The sequence below is a fragment of the Scylla paramamosain genome, chromosome 14 (assembly GCF_035594125.1).
Source record: "Scylla paramamosain isolate STU-SP2022 chromosome 14, ASM3559412v1, whole genome shotgun sequence".
NCBI lineage: Eukaryota > Metazoa > Arthropoda > Malacostraca > Decapoda > Portunidae > Scylla > Scylla paramamosain.
This window is the reverse complement of record NC_087164.1, coordinates 21,953,446-21,970,526: the sequence shown is the minus strand read 5'-3', so window position 1 is coordinate 21,970,526 and position 17,081 is coordinate 21,953,446. Positions and strand designations below refer to the sequence as shown.

General features: G+C 36.4%; 2 protein-coding genes across 2 annotated transcripts in view; both read right to left on the bottom strand.

Annotated features, from left to right (window-relative positions):
- The window catches only part of LOC135107026 (protein ST7 homolog), a 31,496-nt gene extending 30,323 nt beyond the window's left edge, over nt 1-1,173 (bottom strand). The window contains exon 1 of the mRNA XM_064016591.1: nt 819-1,173. Within this exon, the coding sequence (XP_063872661.1) occupies nt 819-1,158 (340 nt within the window). The 5' untranslated portion in view covers nt 1,159-1,173. The remainder of the gene's footprint in view (nt 1-818) is intronic.
- An 814-nt stretch (nt 1,174-1,987) lies between these two features.
- Nucleotides 1,988-15,872, bottom strand: LOC135107027 (chromatin assembly factor 1 subunit B-like). Its single transcript, XM_064016597.1, has 12 exons — nt 15,775-15,872; nt 14,246-14,380; nt 13,890-14,022; nt 13,160-13,366; nt 12,211-12,307; nt 11,033-11,132; nt 10,532-10,692; nt 9,627-9,738; nt 8,328-8,496; nt 7,369-7,993; nt 7,033-7,156; nt 1,988-5,930 (listed from the first exon to the last, which is right to left on the bottom strand). The coding sequence occupies exons 2-12, from the start codon at nt 14,369-14,371 to the stop codon at nt 5,748-5,750; spliced, it is 2,037 nt and encodes a 678-aa protein (XP_063872667.1). The 5' UTR covers nt 14,372-14,380; nt 15,775-15,872; the 3' UTR covers nt 1,988-5,747.
- Nucleotides 15,873-17,081: the final 1,209 nt, after the last annotated feature.

Sequence of the window (17,081 nt, the reverse complement as noted above, 5' to 3'; positions counted from 1 at the left end):
TGCCATTTCACTTCTATTCTAAACGCATATGAAAATAAATTAGCATATCAAAATAACAACCCAATCACCTAGTTTTCCCCTCCCTCCTTGTCCTCTTTCACATATATCCCATTTCACATTCATCCTAAATTCACTCAATACAGAGGAAAGAATGAATCAAGACAATCTCAGTATATATATGTCCGTGTCAAAACTATGGTTTTGCCAAATATCTTTCAATATGCCCAACACAAGATAAAGGGAAACGATGCGTTTATGTACATACATCACTTACAATGTATAGAGCAGTTGTAAATAAAAACCATCATAAGTACTAAACTGAAAAAAAAAAAGACACGCTACTTGCTTTGCTACAGACTATCTATTTGACACTGGTTTTGTTTTCTGTTGTACATGAATTACCAAACCGATAGTGATTAAGCACCTAACATCTTCCTTGATCCCAGCCACCCAAACACCTCGTGCTGCTGACCTGCTACATAATGACATGACCTGACGCGTATCCTACACACAGCATCAAGGGAAACATGTCATGTCCCTCTGCTCATAGCAAAATGCAAGGCCAGTACACTCGCTACACACACACACACACACACATATACACGCGCACACCTGCTGGGTCACCATGGCAGCGGGGCGCGTGGCGTGCATCCCATCCCTTCATACCACACGCCAGATGGCACAGCCTCTATTAGTTACCTCCAAAGGCACCAAGCAACACACACACAGGCCACACATGCTCACAAACCCAGCACTGTCGGGCAAGGTGAAAAATGCCCTCTCACCAGGCAGCACGGCAGGTCTGGCACTGGACTCACCCATTCCGATGTTGTCCGTGATCTTAAGCGGCCCTCGCAGGTAGTACACCACGGACAGGACCAACAAGAACCACAGGGCCCACAGGTAACTCCAGCTCCAGATTATTAACTCTTTAATTTTAGTGAAAAAACGGCACACATTCCCCGCCATTTGCTGCGGGGAATCCACTGTTGTTTTGTGTTGACGTTCCTCCAGCTGTTTACGGTGGCGGGAATTTTGATTCCTCCTCAAAAACCACTTCCAACGGGACGCAGCCACCTTGTTCACTTTGGGCAATGGTATTCGCCATGATTTAAGGTTAATTTTATATTTTTTCTCTTGCTTAAATAGAGGTTTCATGTTCTCTCTTGTAATAAATAGCTATTATAACTGAGAAATCTTTCACCTAGTATCATATCACATCCTGTCTTGATGTGTAGTGACTTCCACCGTTCATACGTAACACAATGGTTTCTGAAGTAGCCAGTTTTTACTATTATTATTATTATTATTATTATTATTATTATTATTATTATTATTATTATTATTATTATTATTATTATTATTGTTTTTATTAGTATTATTATTTTATTTATTTATTTATTTTTTTTTTTTGTTCTCAGTCATTCTAGGTTACGGCCTTTATTAAATACAATGATGGTTAAATCCTATAAAATCCATTCTCTTGATCATGTACTTAAACAGTATCAGCTTGTGAAATGGAACACATATATTAATTAGAAAACAATCTATAAGTAGATGTCCTAGCTCACGTTTTAAGTTCAGCTTACAATGAATTTAATTGAAAGTAAGTCATTCAGGTTGACAAGAAGTACACTTACTCATATGATACCTTTAGTTGGAAAAATATAATTTCAAATTAAAATGTGGGTAATTTTATAGACACCATTGTTTCTCCATAACTATAGAATTTTGTTAGACCACTAAGATAAACACATCCTATAAATCATATATTACTGGTTATCTCAATTAAGATGGCAGAATATGGCCACTGAAATCCATCACCGATGTGGCTATAAATATGACATCTTAGTAATGAGCAATTTCCTGTGGTTTACATCTAGGATAATTTATTCATTTTTCAATAAACACTTCCTCTCAGAGTCACTTCACACCAGCCTGTTTGACCAAACATGGAAGTACTGCAGAGGATATTGGAAAAACTAAATTTCAGCACATAACTTCATTTAATACTCTAAGCTCTTAAGAGCACCAAAAATAAAAATTAATTTGTAATGTCACTGATGGTTAGTATATTTTCCTCACAGCCCAACTTTCTAGTGCAATATGTAATATCAGTTCATTTACTTTGATTCTAGCTGTATGAAATGCCAAAGGGAATAACCAAGACAAGATGCACTCACATTCACAATTATATTATCATCCATGTTTATGCATTCACAATTGCTCTTCAGTCATCCCTATCATAAGATACCATTTCTATTTGTCCCAAAAACATCCCTCTTCAATCCAATGTTCTTTTCACTGCATCCCTTCATCCTGTTTGAGGTCTTCCTTTTAACCTTATACTTCTCTCATTAGATCTAGTTATCTTATTCAACATCTATTCATCCATTCTCTCTACATGCCCAAACCATTGTAATACTCATTGCTATACTAAATCAACTAATGCTTCTAAAATTTGTTCAAACATCCATTTCTCACTTCATCAATTTGCTATGTTTGTTAATGAGGCTGACAAAGGATAGAGCCCTATAATAGATAATAATTAGTTATGATGATGATTTCAATACCATAAGCATTGCATTACTATATATTTCATTTAAGGGCAGCCATACTGTTAAAAGTTTTGGGTACAGAAAGTGAGGGCAATTCAGATTTCCTATGAAAATTATTACATTAAATGTTAACACAAAATCAACACCAGACTATGCTTTGTGATTTACCCATGAGGCATCAGTTATTAAAACTTTGTTTAATGTTCATATTACAATATGTAAAAGTTTGCATTAGAGTCAAATAACTCTTTCCAATTCCATGATATCTTTTCATGTAATAACTAACAATATTAATGGTTAAAAATGTTAATGATGAGAGGGTAAACAATGATATTACTTTTGTGAAGTATTTAATTAATATACAAAAGTAAGACTTTCTTAAAAGTTACCTTTTTAATTTAACATTCCTGATTCATAAATACTTTAAAGCACTGGAACAAGAGATAATACCTTGTGCAAAATTACTCTCTCTGGAAAAAGACAATTCTGGAAATATACACTTGTACATTTCACTTTCTTCTCTGTTGCTGTTGACATAAAATGGCAGCCACCATTCCACCCAAGCATTCTGTGATAGGTCCAGTTCACTGGGAGGAGTGTGCACATGCTGCATCACCTTCCAATCATAGTATTTTCTTATACTTCAGGCAAGAAGACTGGAAAAAGCTTAATATTAAAAAAAGTTAGAGACATTGCGTAGTGAAAGGTAGCCCATAAATGAAATAACAATGAAAATGAAGCTCTGTACAACAATTTTTACCAGTTGAATAAGCAGTAGCAACATGTACAAAAGGATTGGGGTGGCCATGTGTAATTATTTTTTTTTATCCTCATGCATGGTTTTCTTTGTTTCTCTTTACGATAATATCTGTAGGGAGCACAATGGAACAGAGGAACCTCTTTTGCTCACATTCAAAAATACTTATCTCATACCAGTAACTAATATTTGTCTTAACCTCATCAATGCAACTTTGGTTAAAGACTCAGTTTTTCAGTCCCTCTATAAGTTACTACAGGATTATAGAATCAACAGATTACTTGTAGATATTGCAAGTTTTAAAAGTCTAAATAAAACAGGTAACAAGTCTTGACAATAACATAGCTACCAGTTGTACATACCATTTAACAGTGCACTGGTTCATCAAACTGGTATACTTAGAAATGAGGCTGCTGCCTGACATGTAACAACAACAATGGAGAAAGAAATGAACAAAGCAATGCTAGACCAGTGTGGAACTTCTTCCAGTTACTGTAACTGTAAATGATGTATAATAGACTGTTGTAAATAGAACAATAAAAAAATATGAAAACACACACACAAAAAAAAAAAAAAAAAAAAAAAAAAAAAAAAAAAAAAAAAAAAGAGGTAAGACATGTAAATCTGCATTAAAGGGGAATCTATGTGTAAAACTTTAAGGAAAATTTTTGTTTTGACAAATTTCGTAAAAACTATTTTTTCATGTACTATTTTAAAAATGAGGCAGTGCATCCTGTTTTTTCTTTGGTGCTACCCAGCATGTGTGGGAAACAGCCACCAGTATGAAAAATTAGTCTGTAGTGAAAATGATTGCATGGTTTTTGTGACTAAATATTTTTCATGGTTAAAATTAGTGCCAAAAGTACAGCTTATGAAAAATTATTATTACATACTAAGTATACCATTCCAATATAGCTCCATAGAAAAAAAACTGTACATCAGATTCATTATAAATTAACTTTTCATGTATTACAAACAAATTTCTTAAAAATTTCAGACCAACTTAATGCAACTAACAAGCAGCCACTGTTTCAAAAGGAGAGCAGCCAAACACCTTGAAAGAGAAAAAGCTGGGAATACATTAGGGTGACTGTGACCACAGCAAGCCTAGATGACAGGCATCTTGTGCCATGGTTATATTAGCAACAACCAGTGCTAAGTGGCTGCTTGGACTGGGACATTCTAATGTTCCAGAAACAAAGGTAGCAAATTTCATACAAGCTTTCATCTCACACTACAAAATCCAACATCCAGATCCACCATGATTAGAGTGCCAAGGATTTGTCCATTACCCACATTTCTAAAAAGATGCCCTGGGGATTAATGTATAGTGGGATCCTCAGACACAAAACATACCCAGCAACCCTGAGACAGAAGTACCACACCATCCAAGACAGCTCCAAGTGCTCCTCACAACTGGACTTATTGACAGTTGAGGTAAATTCAGTGCCAGTCAACACTCAGCCACAGGCATTCAGCTGCCTCTGGGAAGCAAATCAAAGCTCTATCTGTGATTCCCCATCACCACTTGGAGAACAGGAAAAATGGACAAGGGTGATTGGGTCCCCAGCCCAGCATCACCCTGGGATAGCATATAGAAGAGTAAGAATAGAGGAAGGCACAGAATAATGTAAAAACTCCAATCCTCTTTTCTAGAAGACATCACCCAGTCTAAAAAGACTATACAAAACCTTCAATAGTAAAGTATGATGTCCATTGCCCAAATCCCCCCTGCCCCCCACAATAAAAAAAAAAAAAAAAATAATAATAATAATAAATAAATAAATAAATAAACAAATAAATAAAAAAAAAACTGCATATATTTTTTTTCTAAATCCACTGGAACTTCACAAACCAGCAATATTTGCACAGAACTGAAGTAGTAAAAATTCAGGGAAAAATATCTTTGTAAATATGCATACCATAGTTGATTTGTTATGCTTGGTAAATGCATCAAACCCAGTTACACTGACTTCTTCCTACTCCCAGAGCAAGGAGATAAATGATAACATTTATCTTTATATTAGTTTTAAAATAAATAAATAATTTGTTATAAAAATTATATATGAACTGACAATATGACATTACTGCAAACACAATCATGTAAAGCTATTTCAGTTCCTTTAAATAATGACAATGTAACTGCCAGGAGCATAATCTCTTGTCCCCAGTATGCCACACAAAGGCAAGGGTGGAAAAAAGTCATTGTGACTGAAGTTGATGCTGAGGCTTTACAATCATAAACAAATGTGAAAAAAAGTGTAAAGGTTATGTACTTTTCAAAGAACCAAATAAATTGGTAAATAGTTTTCAATGGCCTATGTACATACAAAAAGTAAAGGCAAATATCAAGTGATACCTTCATTGAAAGCAAAAGCAAAAATTTTCTTCAAGACTTCATGAGAGACTAGCAGTACCTGTCACTATGGTCTTCATCTACATTCATTACTACTCTTCTTCCCCTTGGGACTGGAAAGGGTAATGAGGGGAACTCGGCGAGGTGTTTTGCCTGATGGGGTCTTGGATGGAGAAGGAACCTTTGAAACTTTAGTGGGTGTTACAGATTCTCCTTCAAATCTTTTCTTCACTTCCTCATCAACATCTGCTGCTTCTTCCTGAAAGAAAAAGGGAATAATTTTGACTTAATTCTTATAAAGCTTAAAATAATAACACAACAACTGAATGTGTTTTCATGACTACAAATTAACTGATTCCAAGAACTTTTCTATATTTTTTTCATACCAGCATATAATGAAAATTATGCATTTAGGTATAATTTGTTCCAGGTTTGTAGAGGAGAGAGAGAGACAGAGAGAAAAAAAAATTCATATAACATGACAAATTGAGTGAGAAAAGAGTACAAAATTGAAAAGTTTATTCTTTTTGCATTAAGATCATACAAATCATACTGAAGAAAATGCTGTTTAGCCAAAGAAGGCTATTAACCTCAGGAAATTTTCCCTTGTGATAATGGATGCTGCATAACAGATCTTGTGGGAAATAACAGACAGCAGTGCTATGAGAATGTGCAGTTTTAAAAGGCAAGAAAGACAACTTAACAGGACATCTGCTAACCAGGCCTACTCTGCTCCACAGTTCTTAGCCAAGCACTTTTGATAAACAAATAGTTTTTAAATCTTACTACTTTTCAACAACAATCATTTACATTAAACCCCATTTAAGTTGGAGCTGAATATCTTGGATATTGGATAAGTGGGACACTTTCGTGTCCTTGGAAAAAAGAGTTTGATATCTTGTCCTGTCAACCAAGATTTATGGGGCAAGTTAGACACTCATGCAATCGGACAGACACCTAACATCTTGGATTGTTTTCCAAGGTATATGGGGAAAGTTAGACACTCACATAGACATTAAATAAAAATTTTTCAAGATGCACACCAGAAAAGATGGATACATATTCAAATATTAAATATTAAATGTGTAATTTAAAATCTTGGAAGTGACTGAATAATTCATAAACCTTTAATCTGGAGAGAGAGAGAGAGAGAGAGAGAGAGAGAGAGAGAGAGAGAGAGAGAGAGAGAGAGAGAGAGAGAGAGAGAGAGAGAGAGAGAGAGAGAGAGAGAGAGAGAGAGAGAGAGAGAGAGAGAGAGAGAGAGAGAGAGAGAGAGAGAGAGAGAGAGAGAGAGAGAGAGAGAGAGAGAGAGAGAGAGAGAGAGAGAGAGAGAGAGAGAGAGAGAGAGAGAGAAGCCTGACCTGAATCTTTGCTGGACTGGTAGATGAAGGCAATGGTTCTGCTTTGGTAACTGGAGTGTTCTCATCAGTCTTGTGGGAGGGACCAGAGAGAGTGATCAAGGCTATTCTCTTTGTAGATTTTGAGCTGAAAGATAAATGTGAATAAGACAAGCCATCTGTATAACACCTAAATATCAAGATGAACTCTTCTTATCATGTAAACCATGTTATGAATGGATAGCACTTAATAAATGATACAGCTCACAACAGCATTTTTCTGTTTTTGAATGACCAAGGTTTTTAATAATTTTGCTCACCTGTCTCCTGCTCTTCTTACATTTTAGCAACTTTTCTCACCTGTCTCCTGCTCTTCTTACAGTCATCTGCTTCTTGGGTGCTTGTTCAGGGGTGCTTTCTACTGATGTGCTAGTGGGAGCCTTTCCACTCTCTCCATCTTTTTGTACTGAAGATGATTCTTCTGGCATGCTCTTGGAAACTGTTACGCTTTCTTTGCTCCCTTCATCCTTTTGTTCAATAGATGATTCCTCTGGTGTGGTCTTGGAACTTGTTATGCTCTTTTTGTTCTCTCCATCCTTTTGTTCAGTAGATGATTCTTCTGGAGTGATACTAGAATTTGCTTTACTCTCTTTACTCTTCTTAGATGTCTTGTCTAATGTACAACTGGAAGACTTCTTAGACTCTCCATTTTTGTACTCAGGTGACTTGTCTGAGGTACTAATAGAAGATTTTGCATTCTCTGGTTTGTTACTGGGAGGTGTTTTGCTTTCTTCCTCCATCTCTACATCCTCTGTGGTTGCACTGTCTTCTGCTTTACTAGAGTCAGCCTCCTTCTCTTTTTCACAGTTGGATGTGTTATTTCTTTTTCCAACATAAGGAGTGCCAAGCTCACCTTCGGCAAAAGATACTAGAGAACAGTACCCATCTGTTGAAGACATCACTAATATGCGCCCATCTGAGGACCTGCAAGAATTGCAGCATATGAACAATCACTTCGATGATGATAGCATGAAAAAAAGATTGGTAACTTATCCAAAAAGTAAATATAACCACATGAGAGAGAGAGAGAGAGAGAGAGAGAGAGAGAGAGAGAGAGAGAGAGAGAGAGAGAGAGAGAGAGAGAGAGAGAGAGAGAGAGAGAGAGAGAGAGAGAGAGAGAGAGAGAGAGAGAGAGAGAGAGAGAGAGAGAGAGAGAGAGAGAGAGAGAGAGAGAGAGAGATGAGAGAGAGAGAGAGAGGAGAGAGAGAGAGAGAGGAGAGAGAGAGAGAGAGAGAGAGAGAGAGAGAGAGGACTTACCAAGGACAGGTCACTAAGATGAGTATAGTGAATGTTGGAAAGTCTGCCAAATGGGACAGGCTGTTGAGTGTCATAGAGGAGGACAGCATTCTGAGTGGCGACTGCAAATATCATCCTGTACGGCAGGTGAAAGAGATTGGAGTACTCCTGCCATGGCTCAAGGGGCTCATCCTGGAAGAGTTGGAAATTAGCCTTTTAGATAATGGTGAAATGCATCCATAAATTTATGTGACTTATGCAAATTACTTCTATCAATGGCACTTAAAAAATAAATGAAAAAAAATTATCTACACAACTGGACTTCACTGCAGGAGAAAAAAGTTTCCTGCTGAGATACATATATATACAAATGGGAAAAAAACTCCAGTCTAGTCATTGCAAATTAATAAACCAATTCAGTGCTAGCAGTGTCTTGATAATGCTTTCATGAAACAGCTTAGGTGCCAGGTGTGAGGAAAAACAGAAACATGCAGTTTTAGAATTTACCAGTGAAAGGAATGAAAGAGCAAAGACACCAATTAATTCTTACACTAGGTAAGATGAACAGAATAAAGTTGAGATTAAGTGGAGTCTTGAACAATGAAGCTACTAGTGGGGAGAAGGTGTGCAGTTAATGATTTCATAAGTTCAGAGGCTCCATCAACAAGGGTTTTCTGTCAGTACACAAGACCATTGTGTGCAATGTTCATGTGGTCTTATATATATACTATATATCTCATCTAATTCCAAATTCTGTTCCAAAGTCTGTTCTTTTCTAACACATATGTAACATACAAATATAGGGAACTGAATATGTAAATAAATTTTTCATTACTATTCCCCACTCCCAGTAGGAACTCCAGCTTCAACGAAATCCCCGTCATCACTGCCATAAACCAGCCTGGATCTGTACAGACACAAGATATGTACTTGTTTGTCTAAGGAAAGGCAAACTCTATACACCCTTTATATATTCTACATGACTCTTTCACCTCACAAATGCCTGATATCTGAAGAAAATAATCATTGCCCATACAGGAGATTTCATGAACACAAAAGGCACATGTCACAAGTTGCAAGACATGATAAACACATAAGAGTAATGTACTGGATCCCATCATGTGAAGTCGAAAACCACCTTAAGAATATCAGAGTATATCATGATTTCTCAAACTTCATGAAATGACAAATTCCACATAATTTTCAGTTTTTCAAATCTCTTATCTTAAAAAATGTTTTACTATCTTTTTAGCTGATAGCTCCCCTCCATAAAAATCCATATTTAACTAAATAGTTTCTTTCCTTCCAAATCCACAACTTACATTTTCCTGTAATGACCCTTCTTCTCGAGGTAGAGGCTTCAGCTCATATAACACCGGGCAGAATCTGACAGCTACTGTGTATTTGTCTTTGGTAGGAAGGTACAGGACAGGTCTGTTGGAAAAATTTTATATCAAACAATGAACTTTGACACTTCAAAGAAGCATAATTATTTCTGGAAGAAATATGAAGTCAATACTGAAACCTTTGCAGAAAATGTCAGAATATCTTGATTCATGTGGTGACACTGTCACAGCACCTTGTACACCCTTCCATGGTCCCACTGTCATATCATACAGAGCAATAAATAAAAAGTTACTGCCTTGAAGAAACTTTACAGAAAATGAACACCAAAAAAGTTCATCCTTCACTCAACATAGATTTCTCACAGCATAAGTCTTGATGCATAGCTAAGTGTAAACACAAGCCAGTTTTGTCTACTTTTAAAGATGTGAAATCACACTAATGGAACTTTTAGGGGACAATGGAAAGTTATTTCTTTTGAGATGTGGGGAGAGCAGTGAGGAGCAGATGGGCAAGTCAAGATGGCACTGCAGGCACATAAGGTGTACCCAGTGCTGTATCCAGCACAGCACACATACACAATGCTTGAAGAGCAGTTGATATACTGTTATCCTATCTCTACTCCCAGCTAAGCTAAAATATCACTGACTTGGACAACAATGCCATTGCAAAGGAGGATAGGCATTTGTTATGTTTTTTTTCTTTATAATTATGGGTCATGTATTAAAGAAAATATGACCAAAATAAGAGTAATTTTATCCTAAAAACCCATTCTGAGTGGAGGCTCCCAGAAAAGTCTTAAGAATAATAACAATAAAAAAGTATATAAATAAATGTGCTAGAATGTTTCAGATGAAGAGCATGAATACAACAAAGACCTTACTTTGAAAGGTTGTGACGAGAGAACACGTAGGTAACATTTGTGATTTTGCCACTCTCTTCTTCCACAATCCCTGAGGGAGTAAGGAGCACCTCTCCATCTGGGGAGAAGCTCAGGCGGCGACAGAAGGACTTAAGGGTGTCATCATAGAATAGCTTTGTTATCTGAAAAAAAAAAGGAAGTAAAATAACATAAAATAAAATAAATAAATAATTACATACAATATGAAATAATCAATTAGAAAAAAATAAATTAAAATAAAATAGAGGAAAATATATGAACAAAAAATTGTTATTTACTTACATAACTGGCCATAAAATTCAAACTGTCTATTTTACAGTCTGACAAATGCACAAGTCTAAAGGTTGGAAATAGTAGATAATGGTAAATAGATATGCATTAAATACTTATTACAGACTATTCTGAGTGAATAATGAGATCCATGATGACTTTCAATAGTATGTTTTCACATTAATGACTAAGACAAAAGCACACAATCCTTACTTTCTCAGTAATCACATCCTCCTCATTTACTAAGGGCAAGGTTGCTTTGTACATTTTAAAGGCGATTTTCTTGGTTCCAATACTGTATATTCTGCAGCACCTGCAAAGATGTAAACCAGAATGATTTAAGCACTAAGAATGTTCAGGTATACAATATGGACAAGATATAAACAATGCCTCTTAAGACTGCACGTCATAATGCAGTACAGCAAATGCAACTTGGTTGTACTCACTCCTTCCAGATTGAAAGAACACTGCAACTGTATTTCCTATGCTTTGAAAAAAGTTGTCTGAAAGGAATGTAATTCCTATGATGAGACAAGACATGTAGACATCTTATCTCAGCTACCCCTCTTTAATGGGGGATGTCAATAGTGAATAACTTGATTGATTGTTAACATACATAATTTAACAGTGGACTCAAATCACTTGCCTATTCTGTGACTAGATATCTGCTTCCTACATATGTGGTTATGTGTGTGTAAATGGCACATCATGATTTTTGCCTCGTCATATAATTTCAACAACTCCACGAATGAGTGATCTCTCATACACACACTAGCACAGGAAGGAGGCTTGTGTGTGGGAGCATCATCTAACTGGCAGTCTACTTTATTTCCAGGGAAGGCTCTTCTGAGAAAGTTTCATCCTCATGCTGGAGCCATAGTTATGATATGAGATGGAGTCAGAATTCACTTGGGTCTAACTGAAGCAGCATCTTTACAAACTTTAGGTTCAAACTGCCTATTCTATCATTTCCCACTCTGCCACTGTTTGCAAGCACTCCATTTCCATCATCCCAATTCAATTCCATGCCCATACACTGAAATTCCATGCCTGACAACCAAATGAAACAATAATTCTCTCACACATTTTTATTTTTGCCTTCAGACAAATCTCTTTCTCCATAATTCCCTTGGAATACCTAAAACCTCTGTTTTTTTAACCAATAAGGTTCACTGAACCCAGGTACTCTCAGCTGCACAATTAGGCAGCAGCCACACTGCAATGCATACAGTTTACCTTTAACATTTGAAATGATCTTTAGTTAGGTTTACTGTATATTCACTTCAAAAACTACCCTCACAAGTCTTTTACTGTATTAACATAAGTACAATGAGCTATCAATAAAATGTCTTCATATTATACTATTCAGGATCACAAATTAAGAGACTCACCTGTCAGAACACAAAGTGGCAGCATACTGGCCAAGAGGGTCCCACGCCACACCCTGAACAAATCCTTTGTGGTCACCTAATATGTTGATGCTTTTACCTGAAAAGATATCCATCTCTTAATAATATGCTATCAAATACTTAATACTTCTTTGCTCATGTCAGTACCAGGAAACAGCAACAGTAAAATGGAGTGCAAACCAGGTAAATCAGTTGTGTTGTTGTTTTGAGATGGAGAGTATAAGGTAAGCTGCAAAAATTACCAAAACTGAGGCTTGAAGGCTTGCAGCCTTGAGGTTAAGTCCTGTCAGCCTGGCATATACATTGATGAATGACTACAAAGAAGTAAAAAGCCAACAAGGGAAATGTTGGTGCAATGTTAAGGTTGAACAGAGTTGTGGGCTGTGGTAGCAAGCCTATTTTGCAGATGATGCCCTGTACAGAATGAAATGGAAAGTAGAAAAAGTAAGGGAACTTTAGAGACTGATGGCTGAATTTTACAAATATATATGCAAAAGGAAGCTAAGAATGAATGGGTTTAAAGGAGGTATAGGTTAGACTTTAATACAAGATAGATGAGGGTACCAATAGCACTGTGAAATAGTTCTAGGAGTAGAAAAAGAAAAAAAAAGAGAAAATAAGCTAAAGAATAAGGCTTAAATATTTGGAGGGTTCAAGGAAGAGATCTGTGAAATGTAGAAGTATTACAGAATCACCTGTAAGAGATATGAAGGAAAGGGATATTCAAGTAAAACATTCAAATTGTTAAACATTTTGGCAACTTAGATTAGATATTCTCTTTCATGATGTGCCAGGAGCCAGATAATTTTCCAAATAAAAGATAATCTGCAGGAATAAAAATAAATAAATAAATAAGTAAATAAATAAATAAATAAATAAATAAATAAGATAAAACAAAATAGAAAAACAATGAAAGCTAAGAGAATCCTACCTTTAGTAACATCCCAGAGTATTGCAGTGTTATCCACAGCTCCTGTGAGAAGGAACTGTGAGCACGGAGACCAGCACAGGTCGTACACGTCCTCCAAGTGGCCACGCAGCATTTTCCAAATAGTCCAATGCTCTTTGTTCTCTTTTTCAGATTCTTCCATGAACATGTCAGATGAATCTTCTTTCTTCCAGAGTATTATTGCAGCCTCTGGTGATGCAAGGAGAAAATACTGTAGTTTGTCAACAAGTAATGCCATGACTTAATGATATCTAGATACCTAACTCTTCAAAAAAAAGTTACAACAATTGTAACACAACACTGACAAAGAATACAAGGATTACAACACATACATCAAATAATAAACAAAATTAATATATATACCCATATGAATAGAAAGAGTATCATTGTATGTATAAAAACATCAATGCCTATGTAGTTTATATCTAAAGTTACAGGCAAAAAATGGTAAAATATGCCAGTGTCATGTGAGATTCTGCAACACAATTAATATGAAGGGGCAGATCATAGATGAAATACCAAGAGCAAGTTGCATATTCTCCTCCAGCTGATGTTACCAAGAGAAGCAGTGTGTAGGCATCTCCTTTATTGAAGCAGCATAATGGAAGAAATAAAGAGACAGGGTATGTAAGACACAGTTCATTATACTACAAATCTCATCTTTTGGTGTTTACAATTGATGCAAGTGCGAGATTCTTCACAGTAACTTTACCATCATCAGCTGAAGCCAAATAATCTCCTTCTGGTGAAAACCTGACAACATTAACTGCCCGGTTGTGTCGCGTGAGGTCACTGAGCACCTCCACACTCACTCCACCGTTGTCCAACACACGGAGCTGCCAAATCTGAAAACACATTTGTTGTCAGTTCACCAGCAAATCACTAATTTCTGAACATTTAAATATGAATAGTTAACTTTCATGTCTTAGTCCATAATGATCATGTGAAAATGAAGACATGCACTGGATTAACTGTACAATGATCAGTATGGAACAAGATGATATGCTTGCTAAATGTGACCATAAAGTGCCAGCCATTGCAACTGACATAACTGGCAACATCACCCACCACAACGTGTGTGTCTGAGCCAGAGGTGGCCAGCCGGTACATGCCATCCTGGGGGTTTGGCTGAATGTCGAGAGAAAACACCGGATCTCTGTTGTGCCACGAGATTTCAGGAATGGTGATCTTCATTCTGGCTTCCTGCGGACACAAGAATAATAATCAAACCCAAGCACGAAGTCCATTAATTTAAGTTGGCTGGGGTTACTTCCACATATGTTACAGCAGACATAAACTTTGATTGCTCTGGCTGTCATGTCTTTCTGCATTAAGGCAGCCTGCTGTCTAATGACCCATAAGCTCCTGGGAAAAATGAGCCCCTAGGACAGCTCACTTGTACAGTGAAATAATTAACATGGTGATTGAAAACAATTTTTTTTATTGCATTAGTGACACTGGAAAGACTACAGCATCTACAGAAAGTCTCATCAATAAAAACAAACTCAAAATGTCAATAAGAAGAGGTAAGAATAAGCATGATATATGATACTAAATCTCCAATACATCAATTCTCTCTCTCTCTTTCTCTCTCTCTCTCTCTCTCTCTCTCTCTCTCTCTCTCTCTCTCTCTCTCTCTCTCTCTCTCTCTCTCTCTCTCTCTCTCTCTCTCTCCCTCCCTCCCTGTAATGCACTAGAGCAACAATAAGGCACTGACAGAGCTACACTTTAAACCATTTCTGAATTAATTTGCTGTTTTCTTTATTTCTTTAATAATGTAATGCAGATCACTACACTATGGTGCTCCTAAGTTATAACATAATATCCAAAATTTTTATAGTAATACTTTCTAACTTGGGAACATATACCTACATATTAAATAAAATGGACTTTCTATTGCACTTTTTGTAGAGTTTTATAAAGTTTATATTTATAAAGTTAATTGAATGTTTTTACTTTTCATTTGTCTCCAAAATTTTACTTTGCAAGTTATACATAGCTCATTATATTCAGCAATATTCAAGGACTGGTGTGTGCTGGCCATTCAGGTGTGGGGAAGGAGCATTACTTAACTGAAACATAAAAAAAAAAAAAAAAAAAAAAACGTATATGCACAGCCCAGAAATTTGTTGGTTAAAACAGTATGCAAATTTGCAGTGATTTCAACTACTTTCAATGAAACTGTCCGTATTTAATGGGCAATGGTGCAAGAAAAGCTGTATTTGAGTTTGTCACCACAGTGATTCTCAGGGAACACGATCTATGAACAAGTTTTCTAACATCTACTGTTTTTTTTTTCTTTATTATTATTCAGTACACTGTCTTTCGTTTTACGAGAACGCAATAACAAACACTGCCTGTGCTCCCCCAGTCTTACCACCAGAGGAGGGAGATGTCGCAGGAAAAAATCTCATATTAATTACTCCCACAATGAGGGTTCAGGTGAGCATGCTTAGCCAGACTACTACTGTCCCTCAACAAGGTATTTCACATCCACAGACATACACATATAAAACAGCCTATGGCTCCTTATCACCCCCTTAACCAAACTTATAATAACTGAAACTTAGGCGAGACGATGTCCATAAAAAACTTACGTGTATGATGAATTACTCCAGTAGTGAGAGAAGAGTGTTCATAACAATACAAGGGGCACACAGCCGGGATATTTCACCTACCTCTCGTTCCCGCGCAACTTGGCCAATGTTTATATTCTGACGAAAAGAACGCGTCGGTTCTTTTACATCCTTTTAGTACATTTATTTCATAAATATAAATCTGAGTCAAAAATAGCATTGAATTGATTTGTTATTGCATATATTTATCTTAAAAGTTCAAAATATTACTTATTATAACTGTGTATGTTTCATGAATATAGGTTGGTTTAGGTATGTTTCATGCAGGGTGTCATATGAAGGTATCTTGCAGTTTCCCTTATTTATTTATTTTTCTTATGATTCTCTCTCTCTCTCTCTCTCTCTCTCCACACAACCAATGTTCAGATAGTATTGTGAAAATCTTTTCATTACCGATTACATTTCTCCATGTCCTGTTAACATATACCCTGCCTACTGAACACCCTAAAGCTTCTTTTAATGTAGGTGACGAGAAGAACCTTTGATGATACAGAATCCGTGACAAAGAAGCTTTTGATGATACAGAATCCATGACAGGAAAAGCCTTTGGTGATGCATAAGCCATGTCACTAAAATGGTGAACACAGTTTTGAAAACTTCGGTAACTTCTTATCTTCTCTCCTGTCCGTTTCCTCTCTTTCTATTGGCTCGTGTATCCTTGTTAAAATATCACTAGAATAATTCATACATCCTTGAAAACCTCAACAACTCTGTTCTGCATTCTATTTCCTGTCTCTCTTTTAGCGTGTCTATCTTTCGGTATCTATTTCTATTCATGGTATAGACCAGTCCTTGTTAAACTATCGCAACAATCATGAACGCATCCTTGAAAACCTCAGTAACTTTCACTAGAGCCTGTTAAAATTGTAGTTGGGATAAAACGCTGGAATGTTTAAGAATGCGGTTCAAAGTTCACGTTTTCTCTCTACTCATTGATGTAGATTCCCTTCACGAGTACCTTATAATATTACCGGCAGCATATCCCCGTAAACGCTGAGTGTCCTTGAAAATAACGTAAATAGTGGGAAAATTGTGGCTTGGCTGTATTTTTATCTGATGGTCTAGTTAATCCGTCCAGCCATTTATTTAATATTTATATGTGTTCAACGTACTGTATGTCCACTGATTTCTATATGCCTCTCTGTCTATCTGTTTGTTTGTGTTTTGCCTATGTTAGTCTCTGTCTGTTTTTCCTCCTGTGTGTTTCCTGTCTTTTTATTGGCTTGTCTATCTGCCTGTATCCCCTTCCTCGTTTGTCTATCTCTGTC